Source organism: Syngnathus floridae, chromosome 2, assembly GCF_059516105.1.
Source record: "Syngnathus floridae isolate MCC-2025c chromosome 2, RoL_Sflo_1.0, whole genome shotgun sequence".
In the NCBI taxonomy this organism is placed as follows: domain Eukaryota; kingdom Metazoa; phylum Chordata; class Actinopteri; order Syngnathiformes; family Syngnathidae; genus Syngnathus; species Syngnathus floridae.
In genome coordinates this window covers 8,339,612-8,365,390 of record NC_142414.1, presented here as the reverse complement: position 1 = coordinate 8,365,390, position 25,779 = coordinate 8,339,612, and the positions used below count along the sequence as shown (strand labels likewise).

Below are 25,779 nucleotides of genomic sequence, written 5' to 3'. Positions count from 1 at the left end.
TATCACTACCGTAATTTATATTAATTTAATTTATTGTTTAGAATTTTTATTATTGTTTATTTATTTTTATTTATTCATTTACATCATCATACAAATTTATATCAACTTCCCGTATTCAACATTCAATTAAATTGTTTAAAAACTCATTTTATGAAATTCATAATGTACAGGCTAATTTTCACTTTTTAATGAAATTGCGCTATACAGATTATAAATCACAACCGTGGAAAAAGCTTTACAATGAATTACCTTGCTCTCATTTTTCTATCATAAAACCTGGAATACGAACAGGGGTGTGCAGACTTTTAATACCCACTGTACAAAATAAGATTCATTAACCCTTGAATGCAAAACTCTAATGGATAAAAAAGTATTCCAAAGCAACCACAGTTACAAAGCAAGAACAAATAAATCTAAAACACATTGAGATTTATTTGTATAAATACGGAACAAAAAATTGACAAAGGTTGTACAATCTGTAATAATCACGCGCTCATTTCCGATTTCTCCTCTTCCTTGGGGGGTTCAATTTGCATGGCCATCAAATAGTCTGAGAAAGAGAAACACAATGAGACCAATCCATACAAGAGCAACACCGGATCTTCTCAATGACATACTTTCGGTGTAGTCCGTCGCTGGTCGGATGGAGATGAAGATCCAGGCTAGGCCCACCAGCAGCGCCACCACGAGGTTGACTGTCACCCAAGGGTGGAGAATTTGATGCTCGGACCCCGGTCGCCTTGAGAGGAACAAGAGCACAATATTCTGTTTTGCACATTTCCGGCAGACTTTGGTGTGTTCAGATAAATTCCCATGAAGAAAAGACTCCATGTTGCAATTCAAGGTACTTTACCATAGCGTTGCGTTGTTGTCTGGGTACAGGTTGATGCGGTCACTTGTCATTTGTAGGCTAAGGGAGAGCACCAATGCTGAGAAATACACTGCAGTGTTGAAAAGAAACGGGAAGCAGAGAAGTTGTTAAAAAAGCAAATAAAAAAAAACAACAACCAAGGACCAAGTACTCACAGAAGGAAGCAAGAGCCACTGGGTCCAGTGTGACCAGCTCCTGCAGCGCCATGGAGCTCTTTGCCAGGTTGACTCTACCACGACATATGTCATTTTATTTCAATCAGGCGTTTATATAAATTATATACTGTACCTTCCCAAAATAATGACCCATGTTATGTTTTCACACAAAAAATATTTTTTGCAGCATTTCCTAAGCAATTCAACTTTACAAATCAGAGAAAGCAGCTAAAATGTTTTATTTTTTTAAAAAAATAGTTAGCAGGGTGGACACCAATAAAGTGGTACCTGTCAAAAGCAGCCACGGTGCTGATGGCCAGCAGCATGTAAAGCAGACACTGTGACGGGTAAGCCAGGCAGTGGTATTGCTCCAGCAGGTTGGACCAAGCCGTGAGGTGCTGGCCAGCTAACACGAACACCACCACGATGTTCCACACGGCAAATCCTGCCAGGAAGCCGTGACAGTAGAGAGCGAAAATCCTGAGTCAGACAAAAAAAAAGACAATTTCATGTTGAAGAAGACACACCTGAACAACAAGCAAGGAAGCAAGCAAATAAATAAATAAAAAAAAACAGCCCGATTATCTCATACAAATAGGCAAACCAAGTCTGAAAAATCACAGGTAGCAATTCTAACGATCCAGTACGATGAAGTTTCACCTGAAGTTCTTGTGCACCTTGATAGAAACATCTCTGGTGGTCAGGCGCGTTTGCATGGGCTGGAAGTCGTTGAGGTTTTCCACCTGCTCACTGGTCTTCCTCCATTCTGATCGGTCTGCTGCCTGGAAGCGCTCTGGACAATAGTAAGTACAGTTTCTGTACTTTATGTGGGTATTTGGAGAAGGAAGAAATCCGCCAAATGAATATTCCATCACTCACTGTTGCGCTCCACAAAGACTTTTCCGACGGGCTGACTCTGTCCTTGCGGGGCAGAGAAGAGGGAATGCTGCGGTATATAGCAAGGCATGTCGGTGATGATGTCATCCTCTTCCACATCCAATTCATCAGGAATCGACGACTCGGCAACTTTGGACTTCCTGAAACGAGCAGAGTCGCATAAATGACGCCCGTTCAAATTGATCCGAATGAAGATTCTTACTTCTTCCTTTTGGGTTTTTTAACTTGCTCTTCATCGGTAGTCTGATCCATCGTGTCTCCATTCACCAGATCAGCTTGGTCATCTTCATGATCTTAAAGTGGAAATGAAAACAAAAGCTCGTTTAGGATCTGGTATTGTGTTTTGGGCTGGATGACACGGTTTGGAAATCATCTGACTTTACCTAGAGTTGCTGCTGTCTTTTTTTTCTTCCTCTTCCTCTGAGGGGGTCCACCCGTCATTGTCTCAACTGAAAGACGGTCATTCACCTCAGAGGTCCTTCTGCTGCCCCGGCCTTCCATCTCCATTTCCTGATCTGGAAAAGGACGCAAACCAGTTCCAAGCGCAAATTCGTTTCCAGTCAATGTGAGCACAATCGTACCGTCGCCATCCGCTGCTCCATCCGCCTCTTTTCTCACCACTCTCTTCTTCTTCTGCTTGGCCGCTTCTGTTATATCGGAAAGGGTAAGTCGAGCTCAAGATATTTCTGATTTTCTACCGATTCGTTACTCACCGGCTGATTCTCCACTTCAGTGCCCACATATAAGAAAAAAAGAAGTCATATAAAGATGTTTCTAGTTTTGAAAAACGGGCTAACCTACCTTGGCCCTGAGGGAAGGCTCCTTTGTCCCCTCTAAAGAAAGGGAGAGAAACACAGGTTACTCGTTATTCATTATAGGATCAATTATTGCCATGACGGATGACAAGAACAAGGAAGAAACTTCACCGGAGTCTTTCTGGCCATTCCACACAAGAATCAAGCACGAGTGGAGTGAAGCTGTACATTACGTCCTGTTGTTAAATCCTTAGCTAAATCTGTGGTCATGCATCTGCCAGGAGTAAGGATTACTCAGGGCACAGGTCAAAGCCTGTCCTGCTCTGAGTGAGTATGGCTGGGTAAAGGTTAATGTATAGTAAAAGACGACACTACAATGTGATTTTAATCTTTCCAATGTATAATAATCAGGGATGAAACTGATAAATTCAAAAAGTAGCCAGGGGTATTGTAGGGTGGGTGGCCCTGAGATTGTGCAGACTGCATGAGTTCAGCAGAAAATGGGAAAGATTAATGCATGCATACAATAAAGGATATTAAGTCGCTGATTTTGAAGTTAAGTTAGTAATCTTGATACTGACTGACCTGTGGCAGAGGCGGGAGCTCCCGGGGTCGAGTTTTCTGCAAGGGTAAACACACGTTTACGCATCGGGAAATTGTAAAATATTTCAACCTTATTGGCTTGCTTAGCTCAAGCGTAAATAAAATAAAAAATAAAATAAAAAATGTGTAACTTCACGACCAAGCATGCACTCAATGCAAATGGGGGGGTTACTTCTAAATAAGAACGTTAGTTACCTTGGAGAGTTCGCTGTCCATGTTCCGGTCAAATTTCCCGAAATAAACGTATTTTTAAATTCATAATTAGATCCAGTGTGAATTGAAAACATTACATGGAGTATTTGTTTTGTTTTTGTTTATTTTGCTTGCCACATTGAGGCACCGCTAACCACCGCCCGAACCGGAGGTAGTTAGTGTTGGAACAACTAGCTTCCGGTGTTGTCAAAATAAAAGCACAAGAGCCAGTGAGACCTGACAAGATTTATTAGTGTCTCAAAGAGTTCATTCTTTCGAAGACCCAAATCGGTCACAATTATAGCTTCACAACAATGTAAACAATTTTTTATCAACAATTTTAACGTGTTTTGGCATGCATTGCACGCAGTGACCCCTTTTAAAATACGACATGAACAATAAAAACCAAAGCAGTGAATAACAAATGACCTCACAGTCTAAATTGTAAACATTGAAGAGAATAAGCCATGATTTTTGTTGTTGAGACAAGTCAAGGAGATATCTAATCGGACTGAAACATTATTATGCATGCAATTTTGTCTACGAATCTGCGGTGGGTCGTATCCAGTCGGTGGGGACCCACTGCGGCTCATCCTGCGCTTTCCTAACGGCGGCCAGCAACTGGACGCAGGACTCCTGTAAGTCATTGTTGACGATCACACAATCAAAGAACTGCGAGTAGTGGGTCTCGAGCTTGCGGGCAGTCTCCTCCATCTCCTGGAAGTCCTCATCCTATCGGACAGAGGTGGCAACACGTCAGTTCTATCTTAACATCTTACCTGCAGATCATCAAACTCACTTTGAAGGACCGGTTGACGAAGTACTCGGTGGTTATGTACGAGTCCTTCCTCGTCTCTCTGAGTTGCTCCAGCGGTGGCGGCTTCACGTAGATGATGTAAGCCCGGAGGTCATGTGTTCGAACAGCTTGAATGGCCTAAATTACGGCACAGGCATGCTGACATGAGAAAAGTATTTGTGTCTTTGTACACACGACGATACGACACGGCCACCCACATTTGCTTCGATATCAATGACGCAAATCTTGCCGCTGTTTAAAACATCCCTCACAGCTTCTCTGCTGGTGCCGTACAGATGTCCTTTGTACTCACCGTACTCCAAGAACCTGCAGGAACAGGTACAGTTAGCACATTGAACACATTTTAAGGATCCCATCACAAACATATTTATTAGGGGAGTTGAAATCAGACAAACCTGCTTTTGTGCACCATCTTGTCAAAGACCTCTCGACTGGTGAAGTGATATTCTCTGCCGGACTCCTCGTAACCTTTGGGTGCTCTTGTGGTGTCTGGCAAAGGGAAATGAAAATGTGTTCTTATTCTCCAACTAATTTTTTTTTAGGACTGTATGTGTGTTATCATAAAATGGAGGTCACATACGAGGTATTGCTCCTTGGAACGTGTGAGGATTCATTTCAATCAAACGTCTGCGAAGTTCATTCACGCCCACGCTGGATGGGCCTAAGACAAAAGTTATTTTTCCTGACACTTTACTCTAATTTTTTTTGTATGTTTGCACAAACGTCAAGTACCTAACAGGGCGACGAGGCGATGTACATCGGTGGAGTCGCGTTGGTAGCGCACGACCTCCTCGTAGGCACAGTTGAGGGCACTGCTGCAGTTATAGCAACACTTGTTGGGGCAGAACATTTGGGCGCTGCTGTGAAAGCGTCTGCGACATCGACGCAAGCTCTGCCTGAAACCAGCTGAGAAGAAAAAAAGATTTCCTTCCAAACCACACCAAATCCATCTATGTCTGAATGCAGATGAGCGACGGATGACACACCGAGGTATACTCCGGCGACACCGCTGCTGAAATCATCCCCCTCTTTATGGACAGCACAAACAATTTAAATGGAGAAGGAAATGTTGAATGAGTACAAACGTTTACAAGTCACATTGTAGTAAATGTCCTAATTAGGGATCCTACAGCAAAGCTAAATGCAAAAGTATTTATTCAATATGAAATATATAATCAAAGGAGGGGGAAGGATAAGTCCTTTGAAATATTTGAAAATATTTTATATTTAATAATAACAAAAATAAAAATACAAACAAAATAAATATGTCAATAAAATAAATAAATGAATAACAATAAATAAAAATAATAAATAAATAAATTAATTGTTTTAATCTCTCACCGACTCTTAACTCGTCTGATGTTCCGTATCCAGAAAGCACGTGAAAAGAAACAAAAGGTAGAAGATGATTAGAGGGAGGAACGGCTTGCCACACATTGTGTACGTACATCAGAACAAATCAGAACAGAAAGCAAACAAAGACTTACCTACCAGATTCAAAAGCCTCCTCATCTGGGCCGGGGAGAGAGAAAGAAAATTCACACAGTGGAAGTTACTCAATGTTGAATTTGACTGCACACTTGCTGGGTGAAGCGAACATTTACCTGCTTCGACACATTTCTCATCGATGGCCATGAGGTCCTCCTCTGTGGGGAGAAGATTGAAATAAAGTACACGAAATGATGAATGTGTAATGTTTCATTGAATGAGGTAACTGAGCAGTACCTTCTTCCACTGTGCTCACTTCAGCAAGGCAAGCGGGTGATGAGACACAATTGCATATGTTTAGTATGTCAGCATGATACTATCTTATTATTCTTTATCCATGTTTTTGCATAATATAATATAATATAATATAATATAATATAATATAATATAATATAATATAATATAATATAATATAATATGATATATGATATGATATAATATAATATAATGATAAATAAATAAATTTTATTCTTCTTCTTATGGTCATCATTATTATTACGAAAAACTAAAGAAAACCAAGGACAGAATTTGGAATTGCAATTGGAATCAACACGAAAAAATTGTCAAGAAAAATGTAGTTGCATGCCTGATTAAAAAACATAGGAAAAAATTTATTGACCGGTGCAATTTTTGTTTCTGGTATTTCAGAAATATCTACTTGAGCGGAAAATATATGTTTTTATTGCAAAAATTATGAATTTCTAAATCAATCAGCATAATTCAATGTTGATGGCTTGCAATTCCCCAGAAAATCAGGCTTGTCGGGATACAAAGGTCGTGTGAACTCACGTATGTGTATACAGGTGTGCGGCTGATAAGGCAGCAAGTCCCTCTGCTTCCTGCAACATCATGCAAATCTTCATGTCAGCAAGGATGATTCCACTTGTGTAGACGGCAGAGGTTCCAACGTACCGTTTGAGGAGATCGCTGGAGGGGATGAGGCCCGCGCAAGTCTCGTTGCTGGGCAGTTTCTTGGCCTGCCACCACAGAGCGTCTGTTTGGTCTACAATCTCCAGAACATCTCCTTTCCTGAAGCTCACACCGGCGTCCGTGCAGGGGATGCTGGGATCTTGCTGAGGGTTGTAGTCCGCCATGGCGCGCACGTAAAGCTGTTGCGTAACAAGATGTTAGGGTTGGATTTTTCATTGCAGTTAGTTTAGGTTTTATTATTTTCACTAAATTTGAATAAGTCACTTTTTAGAGCAAGGTTGTCAATTTTTAATAGTTTTATATTATTGTAAATGTTGATGATAACCTTAGAAGAGACTCACCATGGTGTGGTTGTGAATTGGCCTGTCGGTGATGGGGACCACTTTGAACATGATGGTTCCCTGTGCTCTCGCCTGCTGGTTGGAATAACAACAACAAATCAGTGGAGCGACTTTTTCAGTTTGAAATTGTCCACTCCGCAGGTGTGAATATTTAAAAAAAAAAAGCTCTCGATAGAACAGACGCATATGAAATCTGACAACCTACCACAACTTGAATAACTTGTTCTGGCTCCAAGCCGTCCACCGGGAATCCATTCACCTCCACAATCCGGTCCCCCGCGTGGAGCAGACCTATAATATAATATAATATAATATAATATAATATAATATAATATAATATAATATAATATAATATAATATAATATAATATAATATAATATAATATAATATAACATAACATAACATAACATAACATAACATAACATAACATAATATAATATAATATAATATAATATAATATAATATAATATAATATAATATAATATAATATAATAACATAACATAATATTATATAATATAATATATAATAATTATTCAGACTTTAATTTCATCATCGACACTGACCGTCATTTTTCATGCAGCCATAACCGAATGCTCCGGCATAGCCAATTTTGACCCATGGCCAAAAAACTTCTCACAATTCAAATTATGAGTTACTGTAAAAACTGAATACAAACTGTATTCATAGCCTGTGCTGTTTTAGACTTTCGTAATTTGGAGATAGTCCACAGTGGGACAGTTCTTGAAGGCAGAACTCACCACTGCGATCAGCCAGGCCTCCGTAAATCACCCGAGCCACAAAAATCTCCCCCGTGATTTCGTTTCTTTTTATCGTTGCTCCCTACGACAGAAAGGGGGAGAACACATAAAGTGTGAGCGGAACAGTTGGTGGATTCAGGCAGATGGGCTGTCATGAAATGGAAGAAAAAAACAGAGCAGAGCACGGAAGTGTTCATCAGAACGAAGGAAAACGATGGCGATGGAGAATGACAGGACAAAGAAAATATCCAACTACCGCAAAGCATCTTGAACAATCCAAGAGGTGGATTTCTCCCTTGCTCCACCTCTCACGTTACGTCTTCTTGCCTTTCTTCCGCTGGTTGGAGAGACCTCTGGCAGCGGAGGAAGCTGCTTTGGCTCCTTCCAAGGTGCCGTTAGTCAGGCGATGCCATAGAGGAGGATTTTTGGGCTTGCAGCTTGGAGAGCCGTGGTGAGATCCAGATAGACAGCTGCTAGCCTGGGAGGTGGTGGGCACATCCGGGCAGCTGCTGAGGGAGCTGGATGATGAAGACAGGAGCGAAGGTATGGAGGAAAGAGAAGGACGCTGCATGCTCTTCGCAGCAAATCTGTGCTGCTCGCCAACTGCAGATTTTACTAGCGGGAGGTTCCTCTCCGTCCTGCCACTATCGAGGACCGTCTGAAGCCGATCGACCACCTGGCTAAGCAAGCTCAGAGCCTGGGAGTTGTCGTGGACCGTTTCGGACATGCGCTCCGTCGCGCTTGCCATCTTCTCCCCGAGGAGCTGGATGTCCTTGGTGCTGCTCTCCATGGAGCTGGCGGCCAGCTCCACCGTGCTCCGCAGCTCGTCCAGACTCTCCCGCTTGGCCGGCTTTGTGAGGGGAGGGATTTTTGCCAGCCGCTGGGGGCACACGGGGCTAGGGGGCGCCGTGCGACTGCGCTGTTCTCTCAACCTCGGAGGCAGATTTGAGTGGAGGTGGTGGTCCATGTTGGTGTAGTAGGGGACAGAGAAACAGGGCGGGGACATGGGCCCACGCTGGTTTGCCATTGGCTGCGGAGACGATTGATCTTCATTCCTGCCATCTATCTCTTCGATGAAGTTATCTCCAAAGACACAAAAAAGATGGCCGCCGGAGTTACAATCTCTGAAGCGTAGTGGGCGACGTGATGGATGGATGGATGGATGAATGATGAGAAAATGGTAGAAGATGGCTGACTGATCATTTCTTACCAATCAGGACCGAGTTGTAAACCGAAGGAGAAGAGTAGTTTACGTTCTGCTGCCAGAGGAGGTCAGTGTGACAAACTCTGGCTTTACAATTGCGGCTCATGGCCGCGCAGCAAGGTCGGCCACGCGGTCCGACTCTTTGCTGACCCGAAGCTTCCGCCGATGGGTAGCTGCCTCTGCGTACCACCGGAGCTGTCTCATCCAAGCCGGACCCCAACGACCCATCTAAGTGAAGTCTTTGCCGTGTTAGGCGTCTCAGGGTGTCCCAGTGACTGCAGATTCCCGTTCTTGGGTTTTGGGCCACAGGAGGGGGCGTGGCAGATGGTTGCGAGTGAGTTCTCAGACAGCTGCAAAGCTGCGAAACAACAAAGTTTGAGACTCTCTGCTCGTCGTGCCATCTGCAGGCTCACGGCACAATGGCAATGTGATGGATGCAAAGAAGCATCCGAAAAAGAAGCAAAATCTCGTCAAATAAATTAGGTCGCATGTCACGATAATACCGGGCGATCCCATCAAAAAGCGACCCACTTCCGATTTCAGGTGGCGTCTGTCGAATCAGGTCAAACCTCATCTGATTGAATCCGGATTTACAAGAATGATTTTCTCTTTGCGGCTCACCAGCGACTGCTTGTTCTTGACCAGGCACACGATCCTGGTGGCCTCCTCTTCCTCTGGAACGTCAGCCGACATCGGCGGCAACACGGGGTCGTAGTTTTTTTGGGCCACCGTGTCGTGTGCAGAAAGTAGAGCCTGCGTGGGCGTTGCAAAGGCTTGTCGTCGGGCAAAAATCAAAGCGGTCAGAATTTCTGGCCTACCTGCAGGTGAGGCTGCCGCAGGAGTCGATCAAGCTCTTTAGCTTCTTCAGAGCAGCCCGGCAATGCCTTGATGTCAATCAGCAACTGCACAGGGAGGACAAAGTCCGTGTGGAGAAAACATCCAGCGACAGAAGAGCATCCAAAGAAAAATAAAAGTGAAACCTGAAATGAGAGTCCACAGGCGTAGTCCAGAACTGGTGCCGGGGAGTCTCGAAGGTATCTTTGAAGACACTCATACACCTGTCAAGAGTGTGACATCATTATTCCATCAGGCTTTTCTCAGACTAGTAAAACCCGTTCAAATATTTAAAAAAAGCAGATTTTTAAAAGTGAAGACAATTTGCAATTTTATTAATAACATGAATTTCACAATTTGTCTTTGCGGGCCACATAAAATGACATGGTGGGCCTTGGGCCTTGAGTTTGACACCTGTGCTTTAATCAATTTCGACACAATGCAACAATAGTCACTTGCATATATTCTTGATCCTCTGGAGAATGAAAAATATAATTGCAGCTGAGTCAGTTGTGAAACTTCCCTTTGTGTGTCTGTATTATACCAAAAGAGAATTCAGTGTCTACACACGGCTGGATAGGTGTGTGTGCATGTTGACCTTGAGCAGCGACTTCAACCAGGGGGCGTTGAGTAGACTGTGGAGAATCTCTGCTCCATCGATGTCCTGATTCACCGTCCGCCTCACCTCCTCTACTACATCTGTCAGGATCTGCCGAAGTCCTGCAATATGTAACAGTTAGCTACAGATGGCTGCAGTGCTCTGATAATGGGAAAAAAAAAAAAAAAACCATCACTGCTGTCCCTCCTCACCTTGTTCTCCCAGTTCACAGTGGGAGCTTAATACCTGAGCCTCCACCGCTTGCCTCATGGTCACAAGAGCCTCAACCTTTGACCCTGAGCAGCTGAAGAATCTAATTAGGAAAAAAATAGCACAAGTGAGTTTTCATGGAGCTCACTGACAAATACACACACCAGGTGGAGTTTCGGAAGCTTTGTGTGACAATTGACCCACTTTTCTACTGTTAATCCAGTCTCGAGCTGGTTGTCGGTGTGAAAAGATCAGGGGTTAATGGCACGCTTCACGCCGGTTGTAACATTACTGCGACTAATACAAAGAATACGTCAATCTCCGCTTGCAAACACAATGTATCGGGCTGAGTAAAACCAAGATTTTATTTATTACGGGATTTTATTGTACAAAGCAGTCGATTGTACCCTTATGTAAAAAAAAAAAAAAAGTGAAATATTTCATCTCGTCAGATGTTAAATTACATTTAAAAGGTTCTCGACCATACAACATATGGTCAAACGAAGTATATTTGAAAAAGAAATCGATGTAACCCAAAGTACTTACACAAAAAGTGGATCATACCTCCGGAGTCCAAATGACGTCACAAGATTTTCTTTTCTGTGGATGTTGCACTTTTTATCATTCTAAAAAAAAAAAGAATATTTGTTGGTGAATCATTCCCAAGAGAGCAAGCACAAAAGAGGACGCAACGCTGTCACCAATCTACGAAGAGTGAGTGAGCTGTAATCTCCTCGATCCCACTTAATCCAGGGCAAGTGAGCCTGTTGCCTCTGACCACCGGAAGCCAGTTCTTCCCTCACCGGCTGGCTCGTTGCCAGGCAGCTGATAAATCTTCTTAACTCTTTCCGGCAGGCAGAGTTGTGCGCGGGATTCAGGTGTCGCAAAACTTTTCACACTGGTCAGCGAGCACAACCACAGATTTGTTTCTTCTGCGTGACTTGTTTTTGTGTGAGTGACAAGCGGCTTAGTTTTAAACCCTTCAAATATTAAAGAACAAAACATTAGATAAAAATTTAACTCTGTTTCATTCCGTGCCCTTTAGAGACGCAATGATTCATCGATGATTTTTTTAATCATTGATAAATCATTTGGCTACCTTTTTTTTTTTAATTGAAAATATTAAGTAAAAAAAAGATAAAATAATTGACAATTACAAGTCGCTGCCCAAACCGTAACAACCAATAATTCCTCAACAAAACATATTTTTATTGTCACATTGGTTCACATTCAATAATAAAGACAACTTCAGTTTTATAGCCATCGTTTAGCAGCAACGAGGCCTTAAATTCATAATAACCGGAGCGTAAATCAAACGCTTCCTTCACGTCAGTTACATCATTTCACGTACTGTATAAGTCTACACACCCGTGTTCAAATGCCAGACCAAAATATTTGTGAATGTCACCTATTCGCTGTACAACTCACTTGACTTTAATCAGACGCACCTTTTTTTTTTTCCAGATTGCAAAAACCTGCCATCTGAGCAGGGGTGTGTAGACTTTCAAGATCCTCTGTATGCTTCTTCCCAGTCAAATTGAGAAAGATGTAAACTGAGGAAAAATAGTATCTGTTTTTAGTGTGAGTCACAAGAAAGTCTCCGTTGTGACTGCAATCACTTTCACAGTTAAATAATCAGAGAACACAAAATAATCCCTCTCCAACACCGCATCACAATGATTAAACAATCTGTAGTGAACACTTACAAAATGACGCAGCATTTGTGAAAACTGTGACCTAGCAGTAAACGAGCATGCATCAGGTCCCGTTGCGTCAACTCCAGTATGCTTTCTCTCCCAATTTTTTTTGGGCTAGCTGGAGCACTGCCTGCTAGATTTATGGCTTGAATTGCTTTACAGGCTTGCAATTGTTTGCCCTGATGGATTAAAATCAATCATGTCTTCTGACAGAAAAAAAAAAAAAAAGGAATTACTATAGTGTTGTAGACTTTCAGGTAACTTGTCAGATTTTTTTCACATGTGGACACTTGGAAGTAGTGCATACTGTACATGGCGGGAACAACACTGCGGCAGCCGCTCGTGGTCACAAAAGGGGGAAGGTGGTCTTCCTATAAATGCCAGCAGCAGATGGAGCGCTTAGTGGCAGGGCTGATGGCGGGGGGAGGAGCCACGGCGCACGCGTCGGTCAAAGAAGCTGCTGCTGCTGTAGCATTAAGTGATCCTCTCATGCTGGATCTGGTAGTAACAGGCCTGTGGAGGGACAGAGAACATTTCCAGGGCTTCACTCAGTCAGTTAGCATAGAGTGACAGTCGCTTTTTTTTTTTTTTTTTCTTTGTATCAGGAGCAAAATTCTACTAGAGGTCAACATTTATGGCCTCCATCACTTGTGAAAGACATCACCTTCAGAGTTGTAAACATGATTCCATGCTCTCCGTGCTGGATGCAAGGGTCCATCAGGTCTTCGATCAGGTTGACCTCTGACCCGAGGTTTCTAATTCTAGTATATTTGACAAAAAAAAAATAGCTATGTACATTTGACCCACATTTATAGTTGGATATAAATGAATCCAAAAATGTTGGCGCTCACCGAGCACGCAGCACCACGTAGAGGAAAACGGGAAATAGGTCATCCATGGACCACAGGAAGTCGTGTTTCAGAAGTGACTGCACTTCTTTTGTGATCTCCTCGAAAGTCAGCTGGATCACATGGAGCTTGTCTGATGGGGTGAATGTTGTGCTGAAAACCAAATACAAGAGAAACTTTATAAATAAATATATTCGTATTATATGAGCATATTTGTCCATTCATATGCTTCAGAGGACAAACCTAATTTGCTGCAGAGTTTCGACTGCAGAAGCGAAGCAAGTATCCTTGGTGCCTGCCAGAACCTGGATGAGATACAAAACATTTACATTTGTGTGTGCTAGGAAACAAAAACACACAAGCCAAACTACCTGGAGGTTTTCCGCAGGTGCCGGCATGGAGACTGAAATGGGCCAGAACTTCCTGAAAGACAATAAAGCAAAGATTTAAAAGTGCATCTGAGTTGCTGCAGTCCACTTGTAGCGTGAGCCGTACTGCTGGACACCCAGAAAGGCGAGCAGGGCCAGGTCGGGCTGCTTGTTGAGGCGGAGGACGCACTCCCAGTAGACATCGTCCTCTCGCTCCTTATCCAGAGCGTAGAGGGTGAAGAGCGGCGGGTAGAGGCGGGGCAACAGCACAGGGAGCAGCAGAGCCAAGCTGCTCACCACGTGGCTACAGAGCGACCGCTCCAGATTCACGTTCAAATCCTGCTTGGAGACTTCACAGTCCGATTCCTTCTCCCCGAGGTCGGTTGGCTCTCGGATTATACCGCCATCTTCTGGCAAGTCTGGGAACAGAAACCTGCGCAGAAACAATAGCTCTTGAACTGCCGTACAGTAATCCCTCGCTACATCACGGTTCGATTATCGCGGCTTCAGTACATCGTGGACTTTTAAAAATTCTATTATTTAATGTTCGATTGATAACATATGCACTTATATGGTTTAATATACACTTATTCATACATAAACAAAAAAAAAAGGGTGACGCTACTTCGGTGGTCTTGAAACCAATTATCCACGATAAATGAGGGATTACTGTAGTGCCTTGAGATAACTTGTGTTTTGAACCGCTGCCGTGTGAAGAAAAATGGCGTGCTGGGGCTTGAGGGTGCTCACTTTACAATCTGGAAGATGCGGTTGAGATAAGATTTTAACTCGCAGACAGCCTGCGGCAGGAGCCGTCGGTTGGCGCCGATGCCGACGTACGTCATCCGGTAGACCGCCACCAAGGCTTCCACAAGCCTGCCCAGCGGATGAAGCGGGGTGTCACATGCCTGTGAAGATGACAAATGATTTGTGGGATTTATGCCGCCTGAGTTTTCATCACAGAAATTTCTAACTCAAAGTGAATCGTATGAGCTCAGTGGCGTACAACTTGTACCTTGATGAGGTAAAGATGGATTGTGTGATATCGCTCCATAGTCATGGGACCGTCATGCTGAGGGATCACCTCTAAGCCCTCCAGAGTTCTGCTGTGACTTCGAGACAGAGGTTCTGGACTGAGAGACGTGTGAACATTTTTCAAATATAACGAAAGGGGGGGAAAAAAAATTATCAATAAAAAAAGTGACCACAAACCTGTCCAGAATGTGTCGTCGGTTGGTGGTGAGGGCAACGGCAATATTGTCCCACGCTTTGGAGTTGTCGCCCTGGCCGGGAGTCTCGCAGCCGAGTTGACGCCAACACTCGTCAAACACCGCCTGCCACTTCTCCTCGGCGCTCACGCAAAGACGGCCCAGCTTCCTGACATGGTGAAAGTGGATTTCATTTAGAAAAGAGTGTTTCATTCTTAAAATGACTATAAAAAACATTATTTTGATACAAGGAAACAACATGGCAGCAAAGTGATTTCTTATCATGACTTCCACGTCATGAAATCAAGGTGAACCTACACTGATCGAATCTTGTCCTTGTCACTTTCAAACATCTGCGACTTGAAGTAAGAGCCAGTCACTTTGGGACCGGCGCCCCATTCGCCATTGAAGGAGCCTTCCAGGTAGTCGCCGTTGGCCATCGTCAGCACTCCCTAAGGTCACACACGTGTCAATACTGTCATTGGCCTGGAGATTGATTATGAATGGAATACTTAGTAGTAGTCACCTTGCCGCTAAGTGTCCAGTCATCGGAGAACTCCCCCTCGTACGTCGTATCGTCCTCAGACAAAAGGATTCCGCTGCCCTGAAAGACAAAATCAATCTGCGTGCCATTTTTTTTTCTCATTACAGTGACATACTACAATGAAACAAAAGTTGATAATTCAATGGCCAATGGCAAATTTGAAGTTAACGTCGCTAAGAAATTTTCATTGCAATAAAATACTATTTTGTGGAGTGTGACTTCAGTATTCTAATTAATATTGCATTTGTGGATTAAGAATTAAGCAGAAAAATGAACCCGTTGGTGCCCTCTACTGCCACCAGCTGGCTCAGCTTGAGAACGTCACAGCTCACCTAATTTTGGGCTTTGGACACGCGACGTTTGCAAAATGACGCAGGCACCATGACGTCAATTAAAGTCAACAGCAGGTGGCAGTATAAGACAAAATAGCAGCTTCCTGAGATGAATAAAAACATCTGGTGGATTATTCCGCTTAATTCTTATTCCATAATATTGATCCGAATACTTACTGTGTTTAGACTAGTGGGGGCCCAAATTAAGTATTTTATTTATTTTAATACATTTTCCCCAAACACTTTGTCATTATCTCTTCCCCTACCATCATCTTATTGTCTTTGAAAGATCCTTCGTAGTAAAGGCCGAACTGCGTGACGATGACCCCGTTGCCTTGCCGCACGTTGTCCTGCCACATACCGATGTACTTTTCGCCTCTGATGGAGGCAAAAAAAAAAACCTGAGCTCTCACAGTGCATTGAAACAGGAAGCCGCAGCAGGCTCCTACGTACTTCGTGATGTCGTCAAAGACACCGTAGCCTGTCTTCTTGTCATTCACCCACTGGCCGATGAATACGCTAGGCGAGGAGGTGTTGAGTTTGCCGCTCCGCAGCATCCCGTGGCCGTGCCGCAGGCCCTCCTGGTAGGAGCCGTCGTAGACCTCGGTGCTGGCGTATCTACGCATAGAGTTGCCAGCCAATCATTGTACACATATAGACAAACAACTAGATATATATTTTTAATCAATTGTGAGATGAATCAGTTATCGGAAATTTCTTCTGGCAAATATCAGAATTGGCCAATATCAGTCGGGCAACAAGTCCAGGCACTCATAAGTTACGCTACCATCAAATGATATTGTGTCATGTGTTGCATCAGCCTGCTGCTGTACAATTAAGTTTTTGAGGGAAATTTAAAAAAAAAAAAAAAAGAAAAAAAACACTAGTCTGAACATCGTTATTTTATTTTAGTATAGGATTTTTTTTTTTTTTTAAATAAAAAATAGATAACCAAACACTTGTTACAATTTTTTTTTTTTTTTTAAATATTGCCAGACAATATTGCATGGAGCTACATTTATTTATGTTTCATGTTAAATTTTTGAAGGGGCTCATAGACTGCATGGAAACTTTTTATTTCTACTTAAAAATAATCTGATATACACACGATAAAGTTTACATATTTGAACAGTTGAATTCCCCCTTGAGAGATCAAAACATGTTTCCATGTTATTATAAAACAAATAGCAGAACATGCCCACCTGTACGTGCCCAGGCCGTGCATCTTGCCGTCCTTCCAGTGACCTTGATAGCGATCGTTTGTGTCCAGGCTCTTATTCGGAGCCACACATTCCCCAAACCTAAACAACAACAAAAATATGTTCACGACAAGATATGACATCCCATCTACGATCATGTTGGCTGAAGCTCACCCATCTTCCTGTCCATTCTTAAACGAGCCTGTGTAAATCCTCCCATCTGGCCATTTGATCACGCCTCTGAAAAAAGCGAGAATGCTAATCTGCAATCTTGAAAAAAGAAAAAAAAAAACACACAATCAACAAGTCGTACCTTCCGTGGGGCTTTCCGGCCAACCAGCGGCCCTCGTACGTGGCCTCTTTCAGCCGTCCGTCCTTGTAAAACGTATACGTGGCGCTCCTGCAAATGGGAGGCTCGAACGTTTGTCCCTCACCTAAACTGAGGGCCTGAGCCACTGCTTGGTTGAGGCAGCGGATCCACTTGGCCTGTAAAGTGAGCACCAGAAAGAAAAAGAACTTGCACCAACTCTTCACATGCACAGTCTTTATTCATTTCACCGACCTTCTCCATGGCGGAGCTGGCTAACAGGGTGAACATTTCTTCCGGTGCGATCAGTTTCAGTCCGTAGCTCCTCAAAGAAGACAATTGAAATGAGCAGATGTCTAATTTCACAAATATCTTTGATCATCAATTGAAAGTCACTCACAGGCCAGTGTTGTCCTCTGGAATAGGCTCCACCCACAACGTGGTCAAGGGGAAGACATGATGGGTGGAGAACTGAGGAGGGGGAGATGAAGGTCAGTTGGATGTCATGCCACACTCAGAGTCATGCCACGCACACATGCCACTGCCTGCGGGTTCAGATGACTCACAGATCTTGTCAGACTTTTTAATACCCAAATTAGGGGCAGGGGGGAGAGAAAATGACAAAAGGGGGAAAAGGGATGTGCACAACACAGACTCACTCAATACCACAAATAAACCATACAAATCCATCCCTCCCTCCGCTTATTCTCAAAAAGGTTAACTAAGGTTTATTTTGTCAAACGACTAAATGTGCCGTGGCAACACACAACCATGGCGGCTTTGTGTCGCAGCAAGGTATGAGACGGGCTTCTGTTCACGATTGTCTTCGGTTTTCTTCCACCACTCAAGTTGTGAATCATTTTGACAGGCCTCGGGGAAGTGTTTCAGGGAATCATGGACGCTTTTTATTTCTTGTTTCTTTGAAACAGAACAAGGTCAACGTGTCCTCAAGCTTTTTCCATCCAGACAGATGTTAGAAAAGTAGTTCGGTTCAGGTCATAAAAATCTGGAACCAAGTTCCAAACATGAATTAGTTCATTATTTTCTCTATATATTATAATTTTTTCAATATATGTTGCTACCACACGAACGCACGCACACTCACGATGCGGAGTTTCATACTTACGAGGTTTTTACAAGGCGCCATGCCCTGAGAGCATGAGGGCAAGCACACACAAACAAAAGCTTGAAAGCGCAGCAAGGTACGATAAGTGAGTTTGTGTGTGTGTGTGAAGCTGACCTGCGCATGGACGAGAGCGTCATTAAAAAGGATGAACCAGTTAACAGAGAACCTTCCGGCATTCTGGAGCGTCAGAGCTTTGTTGCTGCTCTCGCAGATGAGGCGGCGGTGAGGCTTTCGTAAAGAGTCCTAACAATTAAAAAAAAAGACGGGTGAGGATCCTTGAAGACTTCACACTGGCCATGGGTGTGAATGTGTGTGTGTGTGTGTGTTAGTTAGGGCAAGCTAGCTTACCGTCATCTTGCCAGGGAAGCCCTTCCAGAATAGAAAGGTGTACTCGGCTTCCTTCTTCTTCTTCTTCAGCAGAAGGTCCAAAGCTTCAAACTTGGAGCAGCTCTCCTGCAGTTGTTGGTATTCGCTGGAGCTCTGACGGACACAGACGCGCAACGTCTCATCGATCGGCAGGTTTGAGCCGAGCCGCCGGCTGCGAGGAGCTCGTCGCGTTTGACCTACAACTTCAAAGCACGTGGCCAGTTTGAGCAGGAGCCGTGCGTACTCTTGGAGGTGAAGTGCGGGTAGGTAGAAGAGCGTTTGCAGGAGGTCCACCACAGCGAGGTTCCCCTCACTGCACTCGGACAACTTCTGAAGGAGCTCGGGACTCTTTCCAAAACAATCGCTTTGGAGAAACGGATGAACTTGTTAATAAAAACTCATTAACTCTTTCTTGCCTGTCAAATTGTGTAATTAAAATAATATTCTATCGATTCAACTCGGTTCCATGCGGTCTGATCTCAAAACACTTCAAGATTGCGTTTCAAATAACACATTTGAGATTTTTTTTTGTAAATATTTTTTTTTTCATTCCAATAGATTCCTTCGATAATGCTTTTTCATATTTATAGTGTTCTGCGACCTTTCCTGCTGCATATCTTATTCGACTTAGATCGTTTTTTTACACTCATTCAAGCGAGAACTGACCATGTCATTACTGACTACAGAATTACACACTGTCTGAATTTGGAAGCAGCGGTCACACTTGAAACATTTTTCCTGAAAGCTTTCCTTCTGACAGCGTACTCACAGCGAGGGTTTGGCGAGGGTCGGGAAGCCTCCCATCACCTGGAAGTCGTCCAAAGAGCTGCTGTATCTTGAAAAATAATGCAGGGGTGTTAAACTCTATTTTTGTCGTCATAGTTTCCCTCAGAGGGCCATTATGACTGTCACCGTCTTCTCTATCCATACAGTACAGGCTTCACAACAAGCTAACGGATAACTAGCTTTGAAATCAGAGACTTGTAAAAACTGTTCAAAGATGTCATAAAAATTGCTAGCAATGTCTCTATTTTAAAATAAGTGAAGATAATTTGTCATTTTAGTAATGACACAAAGTCCGTGCAAAATGTGTCATCACGGGCCACATAAAATTATGTGACAGGCCGTATCTGGCCCCCGGGGCTTGGGTTTGACGCTATGATGTAGAGTGTAAAGACTGTAAAGTGTCAGTTATGGATTTTGAACACATACTCTTTGTAGGAGTCCAGGAAGATGCTGGTGTGGTCGAGGATAAAAAGACTTTTAACACTGCGGCTGCGCCGGAGGTTGGCGGTGAGACTGACGGCGTGCTGCCCGGTCAGATGACACAAGTGCCCAAACTGACTGGCGAGCGTCCGCAGGATCTTGAAGATGACCGGGCCGAGGTTGGCGCTCAGAGATTCTAGGAAAATAAATGAGTCAACCACGAGATGACATTCTCGTATGTGTCGTTCTTACCGAGAGCCATCAAGGGGCTCAAGACTTGTGTCTTGATGCTCGACAGCTTGCAGTAGAATTTCCTCTCGGCCGACGCCAGCTCGTGCAAGCTGGCGATGAAGCCCATCACGTTCTTGTCTGAGAGTGCCACGCATTGCTGGCCGCCAGCAAACACGCTGCTCACAAATCCTAACTGGGAAGCACAAGCGTCACAATCTGAGTTTCACCAAGTGGTTTAACAGAGCACACGTTTTGTTCTTACGTTCATGCAGAAGGGAAGTAGCACAGGCTGCCGGGCGTAGCCGTCACATGACTCCTCCGCTTCTTCTTCCTTGTCTCCGTCTTGCTGCTTGCCCTCTTTCACCTGCTCTCCACTGTAATAGATGATGGGCTGTATGCAGTCTCCATCAGCAAGCAGCAGCGTGTGACACTCTCCGGCGCTCACGTCCCACACCCGGATTCCCTCGGACAGCTGCGGCCCGGATAGCAAGGTACATTAGTGTGCACCCGGATGGGAAGTTACACTTAAAATGTGCCTACCGCACCTTAGCCAGACGAGGGACCGTGCTGGGGGACTCCATGTGGCCCAGCTGACCTTGGCTATTACTTCCCCACGACAACAACTTCAAGACAGACAGAGACGAGACGAGTTGCAAGGAGAAAATTTCAACTTTGTTACACAGTATGCGATGAGCATATGTCCATCAATGACGTTCTTTAATGATCCCCTCCCCTTTTCCGTAAAACGACATGTTACAGACAAAACCGCTAACTATAAATCATCATGCATGTGTCTATGCTTTTTATGCACTGTCAATTTGAGCAAAATGTCCTGTTTTAAAAGAAATGGAAATTAAAAGAATGAAATTAATAAAATTTAATAAAATCTAATAAAATGAAATATATAAATAATTAAAATTAATAACATTATGAATGAATAAATAAATAAATAAATAAATAAATAAATAAATAAATAAATAAATAAATAAATAAATAAAGGAAATCAAACACGGGCTAAACCTTCTGAGTCAACGCCAAATGTTTGCACATTTGGGCCCTAGCAGTCCCGCGACCACAGCTGTCGACTGACCTGCGACTGGGCAGTCAGTGCGAGGGAATGATGAGAACCGGCTGCCACTCGCACCACCTCCTTACTATTGAGACTTTTGATGCAGAGCGGCTGCGATCTGTAAACATCACACTTGAGCTGTTACCCGGCACCTCGCTCGCTCGCATCGACGAGCTTGGCGGCAGCGTGCCCGACCTGTCCGCGTTGTCCCCGTGGCCGAGCTGCCCGTGTTGGCCGTGGCCCCAGCTCCACACCTCCGTCTGCAGGGAGGGCAGCACCTCTTGATCCGCCGGGGTCGCCATTTCCGAAGAGGTCAGAGCCGCGGCGGCGGCCATCTTTGAACGGCCGACCCTACGTAGCAGTCGTGGGGACACTGCAGGTGTGCAGAAGGGAAATCAAAACACAGCAAGTAAGTGAAAAAATCAAAACCACATTGAGAGGAAGAAAAGAAGGCAAATGGATGCACCACGACAAGAACGTCACGACGTGTGGAGGAAACATGCAGGTGATGCCAACATGCACGACCACGGGGCCCTACTTACACAGCAGCCCATAGGAGGAGGATAAGAGGTGAACAGCGTATCTACCCTGTGAGAGGAGTCCCGGGAGCGACAAGCGGCGATGCGGGCCTTCCGCTTCCTCCTCGTGGATGTCGCCAGTGCTGGAACTCTTCTTGGCCTGCGCAGAGTCTTCCTTTCGGACACGCTCGGCGTCGTTCTCACCCGCTGGGTGAGTGGCGGCCGTTTGCTTGACTGACCCGCGCGACGTGGGAAGGTACATGTTCATCATTTTTTTCAGGGACAACGCCTCGTAGGTGGAGGCGACCCTTTCGCCGACGGCCGAAGCGCAAGAGGCCACCAGGTTGTTGAGGGGATTGTTGGTGGAGGCGCTGATGAGTCCGGCCGCCGAGGGCTAAAAACAAACAAGACGATCGACCGGCTATAAAAACGAGCAACCTGGATGATACGATAAGCGGGTTGGACTTTACTCAATCGGAAATGTGTACTTTTATTCTTTGGCAACACTTACCAGCAGCGTGTGTAGTCCTCCAAGTGTCACCTTTGGTGTTTTCTCAGCCTGGGTGCTATCTGAGAGCTTCTTCAGGTAATCTTTGACGGCCTGCTCATCTGGATAAGGAGAAGCCTTGGCACTTGGGGCCCCACTTGACTTTGTCTCTGAAAGGTCAAAGTTTGAAGCAGGCGGTTCCTCGCCAGCTACAGATGACTCTTGAGTCTCCGAATTTGAAAATTCATTGTTATTGACAGGTGCCGGAGACACAGATTGAGGCGGTGATGTGGAGGTTTTGGAGGAAAGGGCAGGTTCTGATGGAGACATTTTCAGCACAGGATTTGGAGATGGCGTTTGGAGCCTCTCCTCCTGCTTCGGCTGCTCTAAGCAAGGAATGCAGTAGTGACTGTCAGAGATGATGACATGATCCTCTTTGTCCGTCATGGTGTAGAGCAGTTGCTCACACTGCCCGCATTTATCGGCCGGGGGCCGCTGGATGTCCCGGGGGCCTGGGCGGCGTACCAGGGCCAGGCTGTGCTTGGCCCCGCAGGCTACTTGAAGTACAAACCTGCCTGCTAGGTGCTCAACTTTCAGTGGTTTCCAGACAGGAGAAACGGTGGCACTGAGGCCCAGCTGACAGCCGCTGCCCCAAGCCCACACTTCTCGCTGGACCGAGAGCGCCAAGGTATGCTGTTCCCCACAGGCCAGCTCCAATACAGGCACCGACGGCAAGGAGCTACAGTCAGAGTCCGCCAGAGCGACTGGAGTCGGGTTGGGGACGGAGCTGAGCCCCGACAAACCACACTGTCCGGCGGTGTTGTCGCCCCACATGTGGACGCTGCCGCCGTCTGTCACCGCCCCGCTGTGGTAGCTTCCGGCAGCCACAGCCACAACCAGCTGTCCACTGAGTGCGCCCTCCAGAGTGGGCGCCACAAACTCCGTCACCTGACTCTGTTTCCATGGACAGTGTCCGAATGTAAACACCTGTCCGCCTGATTGAACACAGCAAGACCATGAAAAACCGGGGGACTTAAAAGTTTGTAAACACCTTCCACTCACCTTCCACCAGCAGAACTCCATGGTTTCTACCCAGAGCGACCTGGAGAACTGGATGGGGGAGGAGCAGTTTCTCGGGGGCCACACGGTAATAGTAGCCCTTCCAGATATGGAGCAGGCCTCGCCCTCCTTCACCATCATCTTCAGAGCTGCCAGATCATGAGTCATAGAGGATATGGTGGGAATGGGTCAGCTCTTACAGTTGCAAAAGTCTATATATTTTGAAAAGTGTAAACATTCCATGGGAATTATCATGAATAAACAAGGAATTTATTGAATTGAGTTTTGTCTCTTAACAGGGAAAAGAAATTTTAAGATTATTGAGCTCATGTTTGGGGAAAAACATCTCACCTGCACAATTGTTTCTTATGATTATGGTTTGTTATTATATTGATTGTGTTGGGTAAATAAATGAATTTAAAAAAAAATGAGTGCGAGTAGTTTGGCACTTAAGGGTTCTGCTTAAGATTAAAAAAGAAAGTCAAATATTGAACTGGTCTTAGAAACTTCCGATCACTAGCCCAAGAAAAAAAGATATTTTAAGCATAAAAGAACGCCAGCATGGTTGGAAACAACGCAAACAGCAGCAGCACTTTAATCCTCCTTACCTCCTCCTCTGGTTTTCCATTCGTGAGCTTTATTTGCCCATGAGCGTGTCATAAAAAAACTCCCTCGCTGCCGGTTAACATCTTCAACGCGTTGATGATCTGTGGGCGAGGAAAGTGGAACATGTCAGTAGTGACAAGCAGGTGTCATCCTGTCAACAACATCATCATCATCACCATCATCAACATATTAACAGCCATAGCCGACTCCAGCTGGCGAGTCGTGGGACTCAGTCAGCAGCACAAATTTACGGTACTCCTGCGTGTACTTTGTCACATCGTACAAAGAATCCTTACCGGCAGCTCGTTATATTCTTCATACTTTATGTTGAACCGGTAAGCGTTTGTAAAGCAGCCACAAGCTAACGTGATGGAATGCTAGGCTAGCACAGGCGTAGGCGAATTCATCTGTTGACAAGGCAAACAGCAAAGATCGTCTATCATCGCTACAACTCGTCTCTAATTGAATGGTCCAAAGAAGTATGATGCTCGGTATTACCGCGAAAAAGTACAATATATGCATCAACGTACAATTAAAACTGAATATAACATTGAAACAGAATGTCATGTTACCACTGTTCAGGGTTAAAACCTTGACCATCATAACAAATTTTTTATTTGTTATTTCATTTAATGAACTGAAAATAAACGCAGAGTGGAGCGTCTTACTGTACTCAAGCTGTTACACTGAGTATATACGGAAGCCGAAAAGAACCAAAAAGTAGAAACTTGAATCTTAATTTTAATAAATTCACATAAAAAAATAAAAAGTGATTTTAAAAAAACTTGTCAGTTGTCCATCCCTGATATTAACAAAAAACATAAAACGATTAATACACAGAATACTTTAAGTCACACTTCAGTTAGTTGGAAAAATATATAAAATAGAGAACACATCAACCTTCAGACAAATAAGTCTAACACTAATGTTACAGGGACAAAATATTCATGTCAATCCGACTATCAAAATATAAACATTGCTGCTTGACCCCATCATTTACATCCTTCAGCACTTTAATTATGTTAAAAATAAGAAAAAACTTCAATGAGGTCAGTCAGTAAAAGCCTGAAGGCACACAATTCATTCAGCATCATCTGAGACTGAGGGTCAGCACAGGAGAGAATTGAATGAATGAGGTATTTACCCCATGAGTGTAAATGGCTTCCTTTACTCCTAAAGACGTGACAATCGGTTCCTTTGATAAAACCCTGCCTTTTTTTAACACATCATCCCATTACATGACAAGGACGTAACAATTGATTTCTTTGATAAAAAACAAAACAAAAAAACCCTGCCTTCTGGAATAGTACAGCTCATCTTTATACAATCGAATAACAGTAAATAAATTGATTGGTTTTCACCCTTTTACAAATCTTTACATATCACATTTACTCACACTTCAGCTCACAAATTTCTCTGGTGTATTTCAACAACGTAATGGAGCTATTTCCAGTTGCATAAACCGTAGTTTGAATGAAAAAGATGACCCATTTGGAATTCAGAGAAAAACCCTGGTTACCCAAAAATGGAATGAGCATTTCCCAAAATGTCCAAAAGTTCTTAGAATCTGCACCACATCACCCCAGTTTCTTTTCGAGATGACGTCATGCAGATGTTTGGAAACTCCCATCCAATTCAGCTGGTGAGACCTTTTAATTATGATTGAGAATCAGCAGACATTCTCCTTAAGATTGTCACTCCGTGGAAACAGGATTCATTTTCCTGAAAAGGCAGTCATGGGTCAAACAAAAACAGTGACAGGACACACATTTGAAAATGACTAAAACAGATACCAGAAATGAAGAATATTAAAGGGCAGTCAGACTCAGATTTTCTTGATATGTTCTGTGCAGCCTAACTTGTCTAAATAGTCTTCTGATAAATGTTTTTGTTTGTGGAATATGAATATTTCATATAAAATATGAAGTTTTCATCCATCTCAAGAGGCAGCCAT

At 43.9% G+C, this 25,779-nt stretch overlaps 3 protein-coding genes across 7 annotated transcripts; all 3 read right to left on the bottom strand.

Moving 5' to 3' along the window:
* Window positions 1–412: 412 nt before the first annotated feature.
* On the bottom strand, window positions 413–3,672 carry LOC148401551 (transmembrane protein 237B-like). 2 transcript variants are annotated; one of them, XM_088369051.1, is made up of 14 exons: window positions 3,477–3,672; window positions 3,264–3,299; window positions 2,725–2,756; window positions 2,637–2,650; window positions 2,505–2,570; window positions 2,307–2,438; window positions 2,126–2,216; window positions 1,906–2,063; window positions 1,687–1,819; window positions 1,315–1,506; window positions 1,027–1,100; window positions 854–941; window positions 618–739; window positions 413–550 (listed from the first exon to the last, which is right to left on the bottom strand). In XM_088369051.1, the coding sequence occupies exons 1-14, from the start codon at window positions 3,495–3,497 to the stop codon at window positions 486–488; spliced, it is 1,224 nt and encodes a 407-aa protein (XP_088225177.1). In that variant the 5' UTR covers window positions 3,498–3,672; the 3' UTR covers window positions 413–485. The 2 variants fall into 2 exon arrangements, with proteins under 2 accessions (XP_088225177.1, XP_088225179.1); XM_088369053.1 differs by lacking the exons at window positions 3,264–3,299; window positions 3,477–3,672 and adding an exon at window positions 2,850–3,187.
* Window positions 3,673–3,700: 28 nt separating this feature from the next.
* On the bottom strand, window positions 3,701–11,459 carry LOC148401550 (MAGUK p55 subfamily member 4-like). Of its 3 annotated transcripts, none has more exons than XM_088369049.1 (22): window positions 11,201–11,427; window positions 10,657–10,757; window positions 10,445–10,566; window positions 9,993–10,070; window positions 9,831–9,914; window positions 9,634–9,765; window positions 7,809–7,890; window positions 7,255–7,340; window positions 7,050–7,124; window positions 6,691–6,887; window positions 6,568–6,617; window positions 6,016–6,033; window positions 5,895–5,936; window positions 5,782–5,802; window positions 5,632–5,646; window positions 5,277–5,318; window positions 5,023–5,196; window positions 4,871–4,951; window positions 4,686–4,779; window positions 4,488–4,596; window positions 4,273–4,407; window positions 3,701–4,205 (listed from the first exon to the last, which is right to left on the bottom strand). In XM_088369049.1, the coding sequence occupies exons 2-22, from the start codon at window positions 10,712–10,714 to the stop codon at window positions 4,014–4,016; spliced, it is 1,887 nt and encodes a 628-aa protein (XP_088225175.1). In that variant the 5' UTR covers window positions 10,715–10,757; window positions 11,201–11,427; the 3' UTR covers window positions 3,701–4,013. The 3 variants fall into 3 exon arrangements, 2 of the variants coding, with proteins under 2 accessions (XP_088225175.1, XP_088225176.1); XM_088369050.1 differs by having other exon boundaries at window positions 7,050–7,121; XR_015857123.1 differs by lacking the exons at window positions 3,701–4,205; window positions 4,273–4,407; window positions 4,488–4,596; ... (9 more) ...; window positions 6,691–6,887; window positions 7,050–7,124 and adding exons at window positions 8,065–8,891; window positions 9,019–9,370 and having other exon boundaries at window positions 7,274–7,340; window positions 11,201–11,459.
* A 383-nt stretch (window positions 11,460–11,842) lies between these two features.
* als2b (alsin Rho guanine nucleotide exchange factor ALS2 b) lies at window positions 11,843–24,279 on the bottom strand. 2 transcript variants are annotated; one of them, XM_088368975.1, is made up of 33 exons: window positions 24,122–24,279; window positions 23,828–23,926; window positions 23,223–23,368; window positions 22,185–23,155; window positions 21,743–22,067; window positions 21,351–21,528; window positions 21,177–21,273; window positions 20,632–20,709; window positions 20,349–20,558; window positions 20,108–20,279; window positions 19,862–20,051; window positions 19,419–19,484; window positions 18,851–19,013; window positions 18,632–18,763; window positions 18,398–18,526; window positions 17,558–17,628; window positions 17,413–17,482; window positions 17,164–17,336; window positions 17,025–17,090; window positions 16,854–16,952; window positions 16,105–16,269; window positions 15,918–16,029; window positions 15,302–15,379; window positions 15,094–15,227; window positions 14,780–14,944; window positions 14,583–14,700; window positions 14,318–14,475; window positions 13,695–14,000; window positions 13,571–13,622; window positions 13,443–13,504; window positions 13,203–13,352; window positions 13,016–13,112; window positions 11,843–12,864 (listed from the first exon to the last, which is right to left on the bottom strand). In XM_088368975.1, the coding sequence occupies exons 2-33, from the start codon at window positions 23,845–23,847 to the stop codon at window positions 12,826–12,828; spliced, it is 4,992 nt and encodes a 1,663-aa protein (XP_088225101.1). In that variant the 5' UTR covers window positions 23,848–23,926; window positions 24,122–24,279; the 3' UTR covers window positions 11,843–12,825. The 2 variants fall into 2 exon arrangements, with proteins under 2 accessions (XP_088225101.1, XP_088225099.1); XM_088368973.1 differs by having other exon boundaries at window positions 17,413–17,479.
* Window positions 24,280–25,779: the final 1,500 nt, after the last annotated feature.